The following is a 16,498-nucleotide window of genomic DNA, read 5'->3' on the forward strand; positions in this document are numbered from 1 at the left end:
GGTGTTCAGCCTTACATTGTTCAAACCGGAGTCAGACACTGATGGAGAGACACAGGAAGAAGTTACAACTTTTAGAATACATCTGGACATTTCTGAATGGTTAGAGGATAAATTTATGTAGTTGCTCTGATGTTGATTCAACTCATCGACTAGCATGTGCCGTCATGTTAATCTTTTGTGTAAATCCAGCGTTGAATTGATCCTCGTTTTTGAAGCAGTCCGGAGTAAAATGACGGCATGATAACAAAATTCTATTACAACAACTCTTCCTCTTCTCTAAAGCAGCCCAACATGGCCTCACCCCCTTTGTTGCGTGTTCTCGGGGGCGGGGTTTATGTAAACTTTAGGGTTAGTGATGTCACCAACCCGGGAAGAAGCTCGATGTAGTCCCTATAAGCAGTTTGTTGTAGTCCTTAAAAAGTGATTTCTGTAAAAGAAAATATCTCCCTTTGCATTGAGCTTTAAGCATTGTAACTTTGCAGATGTTGTTTATGCTCGAACAGCAACATTACACACTAACTAAAGTTAAAAAAGTGAAATCATAATCAGCCACCCCTTTAAAACAATCTTAAGAAAAAAGATAAGAACATTCGTGAGAAATGTTTTTGGGAATACAAAGTATTTTAAACTTCAACTTCAAATAAGAAAATTATAAAAAAAACTTAACAGTTAAGAAGAATGTTATTGTTAAAAATGTTTTGTGAATTAGGCCCATTGTCTCTCCTTCAGCAGTCAGATGTGGGATTTGCTGATTGATTGAGCTCTAGTCTTCTCCATTATAAAGATTGCTTTCCTAATCCCTCACTCTTTCATCCTGGGACACACCAACAGAAAGGTCTGTGAGTTCATGGTTAAAATCAGAATGTTCCCTCAGTCTGACAAATAAGACCACAGTCTATTTCTAGCATGATAGTGATATGATAACATGATGATGTTATCACGAGTTCGCAGATCTAGGGAAGATGGCATTATATGCTTTCTGAACAGCTAGGAGGATCTTGGAGGATCAGCTCTTCATCTAGTTCTGGTTGGATAGCACTATAACACTAAGTCATATTTGGTGGTTAAGTCCATCCATCCATCCATGCATTCTCCAAAGAGCTTGTCATAGGGTCATGAGGATGAGCAATCCCATCGTCTTGGGCCAAAAGCAGGTGGTTAGGTCATTTTCCTCATATTTGAGTATCAGTTTAGTTTTAGTTCACAGTGCGTATAAAGGCCCGTTCACACCAAGGACAATAACTATAGTGATAACAAAAAAATATAGTTCTAAAAATCATTCTAAATGTAAAAGAATAGCAGAGTTCATACCACAGCTATAACGATAACGACACAAATTCGTTGAAATTACTTTCAGAATGATTTTTTGACAGCCAATCAGAAGCCATCCTGCTTAAAAGAGCTTGGGTATTTAAAAGTGACAGACGACAAAACTGCAATGTGTGCTTAGAATAAACAGAATGATATTGTGCATTGGTGTGGACGCTAATAAAGTTATTGTTATAGTTATCTTTATAGCTATCGTTCTTGGTGTGAATGGGCCTTAACTGTGTTTCCTTTTTCACATTTCCAAAGAGACAAGTTCAGCTGCTAAAACTGCCATGTTCCTATTATGTTTGGATAACTGTTTACACCTCTTCACTCTCAGTTTGCCACACATTGTTTCATTCCATTTCATCCCTGGGTTTCTTCCCGTCAGTGTTGGCATATGTTGGCATGACAACCGATCGGATGGCAAATGCGTGTCAGCAGCTGAATCCTTTGGTTCTGGAGAAATGGTTCACTCTTTATTACCTGTGATTGCTCTGTCTGTGGTCCATCTCTGTGCGTGTCTGATAGAGGTGGTGTTGTTCTCATTTCCTGGGCAGGTGGCTTTGTGTGGGCTCACAGGAAATTAATGATTGATAAGCAGGAAACATTGAAATCAGTATCAGTGAAGCACCTGAGTGAGATGATATTATATTTAACAATTTATTGTACTATTGGAATGCTGTATATTGAATTATTAAATATTGAATTAATAAATATCATCATTACACACTTAATCAATAATTTTCTATTGTTTCTTAACGTTTCTGAAATGCTAAAATCTTAAAGAAATAGTTCACCCAAACATGAAAATTATTCCATGATTTACTCATCCTCAAGCCATCCTTGGTGTATATGAATATCTTCTTTCAGACAAACACAATCGGAGTGATGATATCCTGGCTCTTCCCAGATTTCTAATGGCTTTGAATAGAGCCAGAGTTTTTGAAGCTCCAAAAAGCCTATGTCATACGTAACCCTTCCTCTGGAACTCGACTCTGTCATGAACGAGCGGACGGACGTTTCTGGACGCTGGTGATTTTAGTTTATAAAGTTATAAGTATGGATATTTTTCTTACAAAAATACATCGCTTCCCTTCAGAAGGCCTTTATTAACCCACTGGAGCCGTATGGATTACTTTTATGATGGATGTACTTTTTGGAGCTTCAAAAACTCGGATGCTTTTCACTCCCATTATAAAGCTTGGAAGAGCCAGAATATAATTTAATAAAGCTCCAATTGTGTTTGACTGAAAGAAGATAGTCATATACACCTAGGATGTTTACATGCACAGCAATACACCGATAACTCACAAAAATCAGCTTATTGAAAAAAACGGTTGTCCCAGATTACATGCAAACCAAAAATCCAGCAATGCAAGTAAACCGCGTTTACAAGACTGTATTAATAAATCCGTTTATTTCCCAGAAGTGATGTCAAAAAGTAATCATACGTGTATCTAACTCTGAGTATTCCATTTGTTATGTCTGTTGTGATGTTAAATAAAGCATTAAAAACCGAAGACTGTTCCAACATGTCAATGGAAAACTTACAGAAACATTTATTTTCCTCTCATGCCATTACAGATGCAGCATTTTGACTGTGGCACTTCTGAAAGAGATGAGAACACATTTTTTTAATTTCTTGGGTCAAGAAACAGTCGGACTTTGCGGTATATTTCCTCCTCCCATATAGTGAATTGCTCGCTCTGTCTGGATGCGTTTAAATCCGCACCATAATAAAGGCACTTTCCTGTCACATATCACACATGTGCACTTCAATAAGCTGACAGAACACAGGTTAATGCATTTACATGCTGGGAGAAATCGGGGTAAGGGGCAAAAATGTAGCTGTGTCGATCGGTTTATGCTTAAGCCGTTTATGACTTTACTCTGATAAAGGAGATAAAGGCATGTAAACGCACTCATTGATATTGCAGTTAGTAAGTGCACATACATACTTACTTTCTTACTTTCTTTCTTTCTTTTTCATATTGAATCTAAGAAATGCTTTTTATCCCTAGAGCTATACTTCTTTAGCCGGTCTCTTCTGTTCTGTGGCATCTTGCCCATTGTGTATTCCATTCACATCTTGTATGAACAGCATGTGTTCTGTATCCCTTGTATTAATATGTATCTATTTTTGATCTGCTCTGTTTGGAGATTGAACACTCCCTGCAGAACTCAAATATTTTCAGTCCTTTCACAAGCACATCCTGTGTCCCGTGGGCTGAATAAGGCCATCACCCACTGTCCTGCATCCTGTTCTTCACTCCACAGTGTGCAGACTACATTAGTGCTTCCTGACTGCTCAATTAGACAGTCTCAGGAACTCCCTCACACACATACGGTAGGCGTGGGAAGCTCTACCGGCAGCCTCCCATGAGACCCTCATGCACTACACACCCCACTAATTTCATTTATTACGACATCATGTCCTGAACATTGTGTAGATAATGCTGACTTATAATTTTTCTTAAATTTAATGGCAAAAAATGTATAAAGATTACAACAATAACTGCAAATATTGATTGATAAGAAACAAAATGTTACCATTTATGATGCTTGGAAAAGCTCTGGAGTAGCAACTTGACCTCAGCCTAGCTCCTCGTTCTGGTCAGAAATCCTCATAAGTGGTTGCTGGCAGTGTTTTAGAAGGGGAGTAGTGATCCAGAATGCACTGCAAACTCACATTCAGCTCTGACTCCATTCTGATATATAGTGGCCATGAAATCACCATCCAATCAAATCCTGATAATCAAGTTCAGCCCTACATTATTTTCTTGCTGGATATCTTGTTTCACTTAGAAATACATCATGGTATATCTATTATATCACAGAGGTGAAATGGATTGAGAATGCTATATCATGTTGACTTTAAGAGCATAAATCAGTGTGATGGGTTTGTGGACTGAATTTCAGATGTCTTGGTTGGAGGTTTTTTTTTGTTTTTTTTTTTAATACGGTGCTGAGCTTTAGAGAAGGGATCCAATTAAGAGCCATTCTCTTTTCTTTTAGAAATTTCTCTCATCTCTCATTCCCTTTAGTCACAGTCATGCTCACACAGAATTTTCTTCTTATTCTGATCTTCCTTCTATCCTTTAACTTTTTTGCCTTCTGTTTTATTGCTCTGTTAGATGTCATTTAATTGGTGATAGGTCATTATTATGAAGTGATATCACACAGCTCATCTGATATTATGCCAAATTTAGATAATGTCTTTAACTATAGAGAGAGGGGTTGAAAGTTCATTCAAAATAGCAAAATCCTCTGGTCCAACACTCAACTGACAGTAGTCTATAAGAAAATATTCATATCGGTTATGCAAAATCTGCTCACCATCTGTGTTTATTTAATTGACTTTATGAATCATGTACTTTTTTTGGTAATGATAACAGTCTCTTTATGAAAATTACTTGGTCATATGTGTCTCTGATTATTCAGTAATGGATATATTGCATGTTGACTAATTATGATCACTGGTGGCTTATGTATAAGATGACCATCAATTAGAAGATTGCATTTAAAATCAGCTGATGTTTAGATAATGTTGTTTCGGTCACTTATGTACTTTAGATATTTGCTAAGACAAGGTGTTTTACAGAATAGACAAAATTGAAGTTTTACCACATTAGCATCTGTCTTTATGAGTGAGTTGGGATGCAGCATTTCTATGAGAGAATGAGTGTTTTCTTCTGAGCCAGTCTAGAATCTTAAGACTTACACTAAGTGTTCAAGCCTTTGATCCAGTCAGTCCAGACTTGTGTGTGTTCCTGTCCTCTGGTGAATGTACGAGGTTTTTACAAGGTTTTTTTCTCCAATTCTTATCACTGTTTGTCATCTGATGTCACCTGATGTAGGGCTGGACGATTAATCGGAAAATAATCGAAACCGAAATTCAGAACCTCTAACCGACATAATTTTCCCATGTCAGTTATTTCGTTTTTTTAAATCCTGTTAATACTTCCCCCTTAAAAACATTACCGCGTGTGTAGCCACGTGACTCCGCCCCGTCCAGTCAGTGGCATAAAAACAAAACACGGAGGTGAACGATGGTTCAACACATAGTGATGGCGCGCGAGCGGTGAGCCTTGCGTCTTCACTAAACTTTGTCAGTTGTATTTGTTTTATGGTTTGGACATTCAAGCGATTTTAGACGATCGGATGTGTATTATTATATCGAGCTACCGTGCTCGCGCAGCTGCATTGTGGCATGAACACTCATACAAACAGTAGCTGCGCAAAACGTGAAGATCGCGCGCACAGAGGGACAGAAACTAGTTGTCAGCGCTGTCCTGTGATTTATCACTTAAAGTAGCTTAGAAACTCAAAACTTATTATAGCATATATTTTTCTACTTTTGAAAGAACTATTTACAACCCACAGCTTCACAATTAAAAGAGAGACGATATGACTAATTCACACACGCAATCACTCTGGTACTGTGCTCATTTATCTTTATCTGATTTACAACGAGCAGAAACCTTTAAGAAATGTTACATAGATAAAATAACTGCTGAGAGTGAGCTATGATGTCAGATCACTCTTATTTACAGTACAAACCTTGTCAGTGAACTATGAGGGCAAAAAAAAAAAAAACAGAAAACAAAAAACAAAAAACAGAAAATAATCGTTCATTAATCATAATCGAGGTAAAATGTTCAGTTAATTGAGGTTTTCATTTTAGGCCATAATCGTCCAGCCCTAACCTGATGGAGTTTGGGTTCCTTGCCGCTGTCGTCTTTGGATTGCTTAGTTGGGGACACTTGATATTCAACAATGTTTTTGATCTGCTTGCATTGACACCATTGTATATGAACAGAACTGAGCTGGACGATGACATCACTGTTTTCTCCAGTGCTGATATGTAGATAAATGAACTAATCATTGATTTTTACAACCAAATGAATCAATACTGAATTTACTTAAGCTGGACAAAATTATTCACCAGTTATCACTATAAAGCTGCTTTGACACAATCTGCATTGTAAAAAGCGCTATATAAACAAAGGTGACTTGACTTGACAAACAAACAACACACAACAAGCACAACAGGCATTTTTGAAAATGAAATAAACACAATAATGTCTCAATCAGAGACGTTCTTCTCCATCATGTCAGTGTTTTATAACTGTGAGCCTGGTGTCTGGCTGCACTGTTCTGATGTCTCCTGAGATCGGCACATTAATTAAATGTGAGTGATGAACCTATGCCAGTACTGCAAATCAGCACTGTACTGCTGAGGTAGACCCCCACCCCCACCACCCCCCAACTCTCTGTGTGTCACTCTATCCTGTTTCACATCATTCTTTCATTTATGTCAAACACTGTGAATAATACAACTTATGTCATTAAGTTTGACCTATGTAACTTTTTTAAAAAACAAAAGAAATTTGTGCTACTTTCATGAGAAACTTAAAGATACTTGTAAAAATGTAACAAATGTAGGTTTCAAAGCCCAAAAGTTATAGGGATGACCAGTAACATGGGGTTAATTTGAAATCATGAAAATTACAGAGCTGCCTGTGGCTGTGTGCAGTTGAGCACTCCGTCTCTGAGTTGAGGAAATACATTTGATGTGATGTCTCATTTCTTTGCTGCCGTTGTTTTAGTGCTTCACCCTTGACTGCTTTGTTCTCTTTTGCTCCCTTTCTTTTCCTTGTTGTCAGAAAACTTCAAACGGCTCTGTTCCCAGTGCAGCATTCACTCCCTTCAAAGACTGCCTTTAATATATAGGCTATTCTTAAGACAGTTTTAGTCAGCTCAGAGAGATCATTAGATATATGTAGGAAAATAACTTAAATTGCCAAGTGTAATTAGTGGAAATATGGGATGATTAATTACTATGGTTCTTAGATGTTGGGAGACTAAATAATTCTGAAGTATTTATTGGGTGTGGCCAACTATGACAGCAGGACATTGAGATGTGATTATGTAGGAGTGTTTTGTTTTAGAAGCTGCATTGGCTTTCTTTTAATAATCATTAAGCTCTCCTCCCTGTGGACCAGATACCAGCTGTCCTTTGGGAAAACTGTTAACAGCAGTTTGTCTGCCTCTGTTGACTTAACAAATACATTTATTGTCTTCACCAGATGACTTGAATAGCTCTATATGGAAAGAATTAATCATTCTTGGATGATTAGGGTGATTTTGTAGGTGAGTGAATATGCATTGAAAATAATGAACAAATTACAAGCATAGATAAATATAATAGAAGATAAAAATGAAACAAATAGTGCTTTATATTTTACAGGTAAGTAGTATTCAGGTACAGGAATTGAATAATCAAATGTAAGATAGCACTGCATAGTCTCACTGTATAAATTAAAGGTGCCCTAGAACCAGTTTTTACAAGATGTAATATAAGTCGCCTGAATGTGTCTGTGAAGTTTCAGCCCAAAATACCCCATAGATTTTTTTAATTAATTTTTTTAACTGCCTATTTTGGGGCATCATTATCTATGCACCGATTATCAATCGCGCGCTCCCTTCCCCCCAAACTCTCGACTATAATACAGTGCATTTACAAAGTTCACAGCTAATATAACTCTCAAATGGATCTTTACAAGATGTTCGTCATGCATGCTGCATGCATGCGTCGGATCATGTGAGTATAGTATTTATTTGGATGTTTACATTTGATTCTGAATGAGTTTGAGGCTATGCTTCGTGGCTAAAGATAATATTACACACTGTTAGAGAGATTTATAAAGAATGAAGTTGTGTTTATGCATTATACGGACTGCAAGTGTTTAAAAATGAAAATAGCGACGGCTCTCTTGTCTCCGTGAATACAGTAAGAAATGATGGTAACTTTAACCACATTTAACAGTACATTAGCAACATGCTAACGAAACATTTATAAAGACAATTTACAAATATCACTAAAAATATCATGTTATCATGGATCATGTCAGTTATTATTGCTCCATCTGCCATTTTTCGCTATTTTTCTTGCTTGCTTGGTCTTTTAAACAAATGAGATTTACACAAGAAGGAGGAAACAATGGTGTTTGAGACTCACTGTATATCATTTCCATGTACTGAACTCTTGTTATTCAACTATGCCAAGGTAAATTCAATTTTTGATTATAGGGCACCTTTAAACATAATATAATTAATCTATGTTAAAACTACAAAAGTGATTTTTCTTTTGTTGTTTAACATTTATGACACAGAAAGCAGTAGGGGCTTCTGTCACTTTAGGACCAAATGCGTGGCGTGGATCCAAAATAATGTTACATATCCGGTTTTCTTTCTCAATTGTTTCGTTCACCTAAGCCATAATCATTTGCATTTACAAGGATAGTCGATCTTTTACGTGCATTTTTTTTATTTTTTTTTATTTTTTTTGCAATTAATCCGAGAATCACTTGCGTTTTGATATATATATATATATATATATATATATATATATATATATATATATAAAATGGGCAATTTCACACATACGATATGGCTCTATGGTAGGGCTGGGCAATAAAATGATATTGATAATTATCGCAATATTATTTCCCTCTATACAATTATAACAAAAGTTTGCTATGTGTTTGATATAATGTTTTTGCACCAAAAGCGGAATGAAATTAGTGTAATTAATATGGGATGATTAATTACTATGGTTCTTAGATGTTGGGAGACATCTGACATAATTCTGAAGCATTTCTTGGGTGTGGCCAACCATGACAGCAGGACATTGAGATGTGATTATGTAGGAGTGTTTTGTTTTAGAAGTTGCATTGGCTTTCTTTTACTAATCATTAAGCTCTCCTTCCTGTGGGCCAGAGACCAGCTGTCCTTCGGAAAAAACTTTTAACAGCAGTTTGTCTGCCTTTGTTGACTTAACAAGCCTCTGTTGACGAAAAAAAGTGCTCTAGGTGGGCGTTCGTAAAAGGGCGTGATGTCACGTGAAAACTGAATATCAGCACAGCAGTGATTCATCCTTGGGTCGCAGGTAATCTCAGCTCTGCTGATACAGAGCCATATCGCATGCATGTGATATTGCTTTTATACAACAGTTCGATGGAACAAATGTGTAAAAAAATAAAAAATAAAGAAAAAACCATGGAATGACCCAAAAACACTATTGTGAGTAACTACTTCCTTCTGCCACATATGCTAATCTGTCATTTATAGTTAAACAGATGCGGAAGCTATTTATCTTTGTCGTAGTATCCTTTCAATGGATAAGGGGATTTCACATGACTTTTTTCACATGGCTATTTTAATACTTAATTAGTTTAAGTATTAATACTTAATTAGTTTGGGATTTTACATCTGATTAATCGATTCATCCAAGAAATTAATTGATTATCAAACAAATGAATCGATTATCAAAATAATTATTAGGTGCAGCCCTACTTGGGTTGAGCCTCATAAGATGGTGTCAAAAATGTCAACACTGTGTTCCGTTCCTGAATGAATCAGCATTTTTTTGAGTGAATTGGCTAAATAAATGGTCTACCGCAGGGGTCATCAACTGTATTTGTCCAAGGGCCAGAATTTTTCTCTGCAGACACTGTAAGGGCCAGATACTCGTAATATAAAATAAAATTCGAATTGTATCCTAATATGTTATTATTTGATATACTAATTCTAATTCCAAATGTATTTTATTTTTTACATATTACCTGTACTGCAGCAAGCCACCAGGGGGCGATAGCGATATTTTAGGCTTCATATTTGTGAGGCTGTCAAGCTGTCCATCACTGTCACGCAATTGTGCGCTAATCCCAGGCAAGGAAAATTTTGACATTTGTGAAAAAATGAGCACGTGAAACAATAAAAGATGTTCAATGAGAGCAACGCGTTTATCGTCATTCTTGACTGAAGGCAGGCTATGGCACAAGCTACTTTTCAGAAGGGTTTTTTTTTTTCGTTAGATTTAAAAATAAATAAATATGGAACGGACCCGAATATTGAAATATTCGTTCGGTGGGTTGGTATTCGATTTGAAAATTTGACATTCGAATATTTTTTTTTTTTTTTTTTTGCACACCTGGGATCCCCGCGAAACGATTCTCATTCCCCCTTGAATAAGGCCGGCGACACACTGGCTGCGTGAGCGTCTCAGCTGCGTGGCGTGTCCGTTTTTATTTCGGCTCCCATATTTAACAGGTTGGAGTTTGCACACTGAGACACGCGTCTCAGGCGCGCTCGAGCCACGCGGAAAACGCATGCATGCTAGAAATAGAACCGACGCGTGTTCCAGCAACGGGAGTGTTCAGAACAGCGGAGTTTGTATGGACCGAAGTGCATGTCTGAGCTTGTGTTTTGTTGCTTTGACACTGTGGAAAATACAATAATAGAAACAAAATGTATTAGCATTTTTACCCGTTATTATCAATCTAAATTAATCTCGTTTTTAATTTAACTTAATTTCGTTTTTCTTTATTTAAATTTCATTTTTCTTTATTTAAATTTCGTTTTTTCTTTATTTAAATTTCGTTTTTTCTTTATTTAAATTTCATTTTTCTTTATTTAAATCTACCCTTACTGTGCCAATTTGTTAGTCAGAAAAATATTAGACTACCTTAAAAGTATTGCTTAATTTAACAGACCTGTGTGTGTGCGTTTTATATCACTAGTGCAGTGTCTGTCTCGGAGCATAAGCCCTGCCCGCGTGAGGTGCGCCGCTTCCCGCTCGCGCTGTTCTGACTGTAGTTTACTAAAAGTTTATTAATTCTGAATGTGTCCCGTCTCGCGTGTCCATCTATATTGCACCAAATGCGACACTGCACTGCCTTGTGAAGTCGATTGGATGAACGGTTCTCGAAATAATAAAAATGCAAACGGACATACAGACACAGATTCCTGCCTTTATTAGAGAGAAAAATATGTTCAGCCCCTCTTTTTCCGAAGAGTCGATGTTCATTACCACCGAAGCTTCGAAGCTCAAAAAATGGTATTCGGACCAGCCCTAAACTTTTTTCCTCTTACAAGGCTATTCCTGAATTCAGTATTATTCTGGGGGCCGGATGGAAATCTCTGGCGGGCCGGATTTGGCCCGCGGGCCGCCAGTTGACGTTGCATGGTCTACTGACTCGATCATAAAGACAGTCACTTGTCACCTCCTACTGGCATAACAATGTAATCTGCACTGAAGTCACTGTAAAATCCCCACCAGTAATGCTGCCTTCATGTGCTATCGGAAATTTGATAATTCCTACTTCTTTTACGAGCTCATTGCAATCAAGTTGAAATGGGAAGGCGTTCCTGTGCAATTTTTTTACCTAGGAAACTCGTATTTATGATAATTCCAAGAGCACGTGAGGCAGCAATAATACACAGACTGACAGCCTGTCTAGAACGTCCCACAAAAAGAATCCCTGGTGAAAATTGTTGTTAGAACATCAGTATTCTTGGAAGACCTCTCGTCCAATCAGATTTGAGGACCGGAAGTCCGGATCTAACTCTTATATGCTGAAAATAAAATCTCTAACAAGATAAAATGAATAATTTTTTTTTTATCTCTTTAAAGAGTGGTGGAAGTGACAGTGTGTTCCGCTGACTTTAGATAATCTCGCCTCATGTTGAGGACAGCAATAGCTAGTAAAACTTTGACCTGCCATTTATAAACATTAGACCTAAAATTATGACATACATTTTTAAATTAAATAAATCCAATTAAACAAATAAATACAAGTACTTACTTTTCCAGAGTGCAACACTCTTTTTGGTCACTTTCTGTATATAATTAAATCACAATTTGAATAGCATTTTTTCATGATACTAAATGGAACATGTGCATATGACTGTGAACTCAGTGCTGATGCATAAACAGATAAAGAGATGGAATGCTGACTACATAATTTATGACAGTATGCATAGATTATGTTTTTTTACGTCTAAAGAACTTCACAACATTTGTAAAACTTTTGTTTTTGGACCAACAAGGAAGTTTTAAGATCTGAAACTTGCAGTATGCTTTTATAGCACAAATGACCTCTTATATGTCAAAAGAACAAGGAAAGTTTTATTTCTCAATTCATGACTCCTTTTACTAGTTTTTGATGAGCAATGCTGGTGTGTTGTCATGTTTGTTCTTGTTTTGATTCATGTCTTTTATTATGTCATGTCTTTTAATTTGAAGTTTTTTCCTGTTCATAGACCAGTCTTGTTCATTGTTTCCTGTCCCTCATCTTCCCCATTCCTGTCTTGATTGTGTTCAGGTGTTCCTTGTTTGCATCATTAGTTCTGTTGCGTATTCATAGCCCACATGTTTCCTTTGACTGGTGTGTATCTTTGGCTTTATTTAACCCTCTTCTTTGGTGAGTCTCTTGTTTTAGGATTTGTCAAGTTTAATTTATGTCAAGTCTATGCTTTGGTCTGTTGATTATTGCTTTTGTATATTTAAAAAAATAATAACAAAATAAAATTTGAGTTTTCAACTTTGACTCACCTGAAAGTGATAATGTTACATCTGTTTCTGAAACTGGTTAAGCTGGTATTGTTGTAGGTAAACTAGTATGACCTGTAAGGCATGATGGGTGACCAGCCAAAGCCAGCATGAATGTTTGTCAAACCCTTACATTACACTGACAACCAACAATAGTTTTAATTGGTCTATTGTAGGGATATAGTTCACCCAAATACGAAAATAATCTCATTGACTTTACAGATTTATGTGATGTTCTTCAGATGAACACAAACAGAAAGTTCTAGAAAAATAAAAAATCACTGCAAGTCCATAAGTGAATGGGTTCCCAAATTTTCATTTTAGCTTGATTTGACTGGTAAAAGCAAATGTGGCAAACACATGTCATTATGAGAAGTGTAAAATATTCTGTGACAAACTAATAAATTAATAGGAAAACTAGCTTGGCTGGGCAAGGCTGTTTTTTTTTGTTTGTTTGTTTTGTTTGTTTGTTTTAGTATGGATGATGAAACAATTTGAAAAGTATTATATATATCTGTGAGTACACAAGTGAATGAGTTCCCAAATGCAGACCCTCCAAAAAGCACACATCCTTTGTGATGTGACCTATATGACCCCAGTGGATTAATAGATGTCTTCTCTTCTGAAGTAAAATGAGAATTACAGAAACCTCTTTTAAGATAGTATCTCAGTCCACATTACATTCACACTGTTTATTTTTAGGAAGACAAACGAGACAGAAATATGTTACTATTAGAAATATGTTACTATACAACTGCACTGTAAAAAAAAAATATATATATATATATATATATATATATATATATATATATATATATATATAATATATATATATATATATATATATATATATATATATATATTTTACACAACGGTAGTAAAATTACAATACTTACTACTTGCATCTCATGTATTCTTGCGAGCATTAAATCCTCAAGTCAAGTACAATATACAATACATTGTTTTAAAGCAGCTTCTCAGTAATAGGAAAATAAGTGTTTATGTAGAAAAATTTGATTGCGTTTATTTCATTAACAATATCAATGTTGCAAAGCTCAATTTAACTATAAAGCAGGTCTACAGAAGAAAAGTGTCATTATTCAGCTTGAGTCTCTTCACTGTTGATTTGGTTCAATAAGTGTCGATGTTGCAAAGTTCATCAATTATGATACAAATTCAATTCAGCGTTAAGCAGCCCTACCGAACACAAAAGTGTCATCCAGCTCAATTCAGTCAGTTTAAGTTTTGTTCTCATCTGATAGTGACAAAACGATAATATGATAATATTACTTAATATTAATTGTCTTTTAAATCTCAAGCTTTTATTTTGGTAGAAAACTGCAAGCAAGCCGTTGTTTTTGTGGTAACAGGTTTATAAGTTTAGTGAAATGCTGAAAACTTTGTGAATAATGAATAGTGAATAATAAAATTAACCTGGTCCACGTTGCATTCCCAAATGGAATTTGCCACTTTTACTATGAACCCAGACACTGAAAACACCAGATCATGAGCTGCACATGCATAAATGAACACAGTGCTGCGCTTTATTCTGAAATATGCAGGGCAACAAACTGTATATTTTTGAAATGAAACTGCAGCCTTTTACAATTTTATCGCACAAAGCCATATCACAATTTCAATTTTAGTTCGATTGACTGGTAATTGGCAAAGAAAATGCTCCAAACACAATGTTAGAAATCTTTTATGTTATTATGAGAAGTGTAACAATATTCCGCCACAATCTAGGAAATTGGAAGCACTGAGCTGTCAACAGTCTTGGTTGGGTTTTTTTCAGTATGGATGATGAACTGATGTGAAAAGTGTATTACATGTAATCTTTCTCTTCTCTGTATCCACAGGCTGTGAGCTCTTTTGAGTGGTGCCATGACCAGCCAGGGTGGTGACCATGCAGACACACTAAGCCCCCCAACTTCTTCCTCTTCCTCTTCTCGGCCCGCAGCAGCCCGTAAGGTGCAGGTGCAGCGCTCGCTCTCCCGAGATACTATTACCATACACTTTTCTGCCAAAGGAAATGAGGAAGAGGAGGAGGAAGAGGAGCTCTACAGGCTAGCTGATTCCCCTTCTGGTCTTGAAACTGAAGATCAGGGTGTAGTCACAGCTCAGGAGGCCAGTGAGGACCTTCTCTCTGAAGGGCTGGGATTGGACATGGTTACAGGACCATCATCCCAGACCCACAGTTCAGCCTTGGCTATCCAGCACCCCTCCATTAGCCTGGCTTGCACGTCCATTTCTGGTCTCGTTAGCTCTTCATGGCCCTCTGAACAAAAGTCAACTGCCCCGGTACCTTCCACCTATTCAGCTTCCTCCAACTCATCCCCAGCCAAGTCCTCTGCCCTACCCTCAAAGCCTTTCTTCAGCCTAGTGAAGTCCCTTTCCACAGATGTGGAATCTCGTGAGGCTCCCACTGTTGCCCCCCAGTCGATAAGGCACCGGCATTTGATGAAGACCCTGGTTAAGTCTTTGTCCACAGACACTGCTCGAACCGAACAGGAGGCTTCATTGACTCATCGCCCCCCAGATTCCCGTCTCAATCTGCACCTTTTCAAGCCTTTCACCCAAACTCGTGTTCCTGCTGTCAGTGGAGACTCCAAAACTGCTCCCTCATCCCCCCTCACCTCACCAGATAGCCGCTCCTTCTTCAAAGTTCAGGAGGTGGAGGCACGTATTGAAGACACTAAGCGCCGTCTGTCAGAGGTAATGTATGAGCCCCTTCAACTGCTTAGCAAAATAATTGGCGAGGAACCTGGTAGTGTCAGCACTTCCACATCCACAACTGCAGGTGTCTCCTACCGGTCCAGAAACCTTTCTTCCAGCGCCTCTGAACTCTCCAACCTGTCTGCCCTCAATGGCCACTCAGAAAGCAACAATAACTACTGCATCAAGGAAGAGGAAGACCTAGAGGGCGAAAGTCCTCTTGATGGCGCAACTGTTGAGTTGCCTCTGCACAGGTCACCCTCGCTGGGCTTGGACAGATGTTTTATGTCAACACTTGCTCGTCAGGAAGATGAAGAGTTCTGTGAGCTCTACCCTGAAGACTTTGAGCTCTGCAATGACACAGAGTTAGATGGAGAAGGACCTCATTCATCTCAAGTCCGACGAGGGAGTACAGGGGGATGCAGTGAGGAACCAACTGAAGGAGGGGAGGAGGAAGAGGAAGAAGATGAGCCTCCAGGAGTACCCCACAACAGACTGATTCTTCTTATAGCTATAGTTTATGGATGCTTTGTTTTGCCACTGCCTACCTATGTGTGTTGGGTGTTGACGGGAGTGGTGGCAGGTTTCATGCTGGCAATTCTGATGGTGTGGTTGTCAGCAAGAAGCAGACCTTCATGGGGCCGTCATAGCGGCTGGAACAAAAGAGAGCAATGGAACAGGGTTCCTCTGGATATCAAAGAACCTACCATCTACAAGGTGAGTACCATCCTGTTGCCAAAGATGATTCTGTTGCAGTGGTTAAGGCTTCAGTTTGAAGAGCTGGAAGTTTACCTGTCAGGTTGCAAATAATTTTCATTAATTCACTATGCATTTCATGTGGTCTTATTGAGGTATTTGTTCATACCAGTGATATAAGTGCCTGGCATCTACAAATGCTAATTTAACTAAAAAATGCAGAATAATAACAATAAGAAGAATATTAAGTCTAGCAGTCTATCGTCCATAGTAGTCCCTAGTACTCAGGTGGGGGCGATATGAGTAATTTAATTTCATGATAACGATATATATCATGATATAGTCATTTTTGCTTTTAAATAAGTATTTTATAATAACAAA

At 37.5% G+C, this 16,498-nt stretch overlaps 1 protein-coding gene across 11 annotated transcripts in view; it reads left to right on the forward strand.

The window, feature by feature from the left end:
- Positions 1–16,498, forward strand: part of tex2 (testis expressed 2) — a 51,912-nt gene that overhangs the window by 18,995 nt on the left and 16,419 nt on the right. For 10 of the 11 annotated variants that reach the window (XM_048190807.1, XM_048190735.1, XM_048190799.1 and 7 more), the window contains one exon: positions 14,566–16,138. In XM_048190807.1, the coding sequence (XP_048046764.1) occupies positions 14,591–16,138 (1,548 nt within the window). In that variant the 5' untranslated portion in view covers positions 14,566–14,590. Of the gene's footprint in view, positions 1–11,354; positions 12,579–14,565; positions 16,139–16,498 lie in introns of those variants that run through there. The other variant, XM_048190780.1, reaches the window with a different exon arrangement.

This window comes from Megalobrama amblycephala, linkage group LG1 (assembly GCF_018812025.1).
Source record: "Megalobrama amblycephala isolate DHTTF-2021 linkage group LG1, ASM1881202v1, whole genome shotgun sequence".
Classification (NCBI taxonomy): Eukaryota; Metazoa; Chordata; class Actinopteri; order Cypriniformes; family Xenocyprididae; genus Megalobrama; species Megalobrama amblycephala.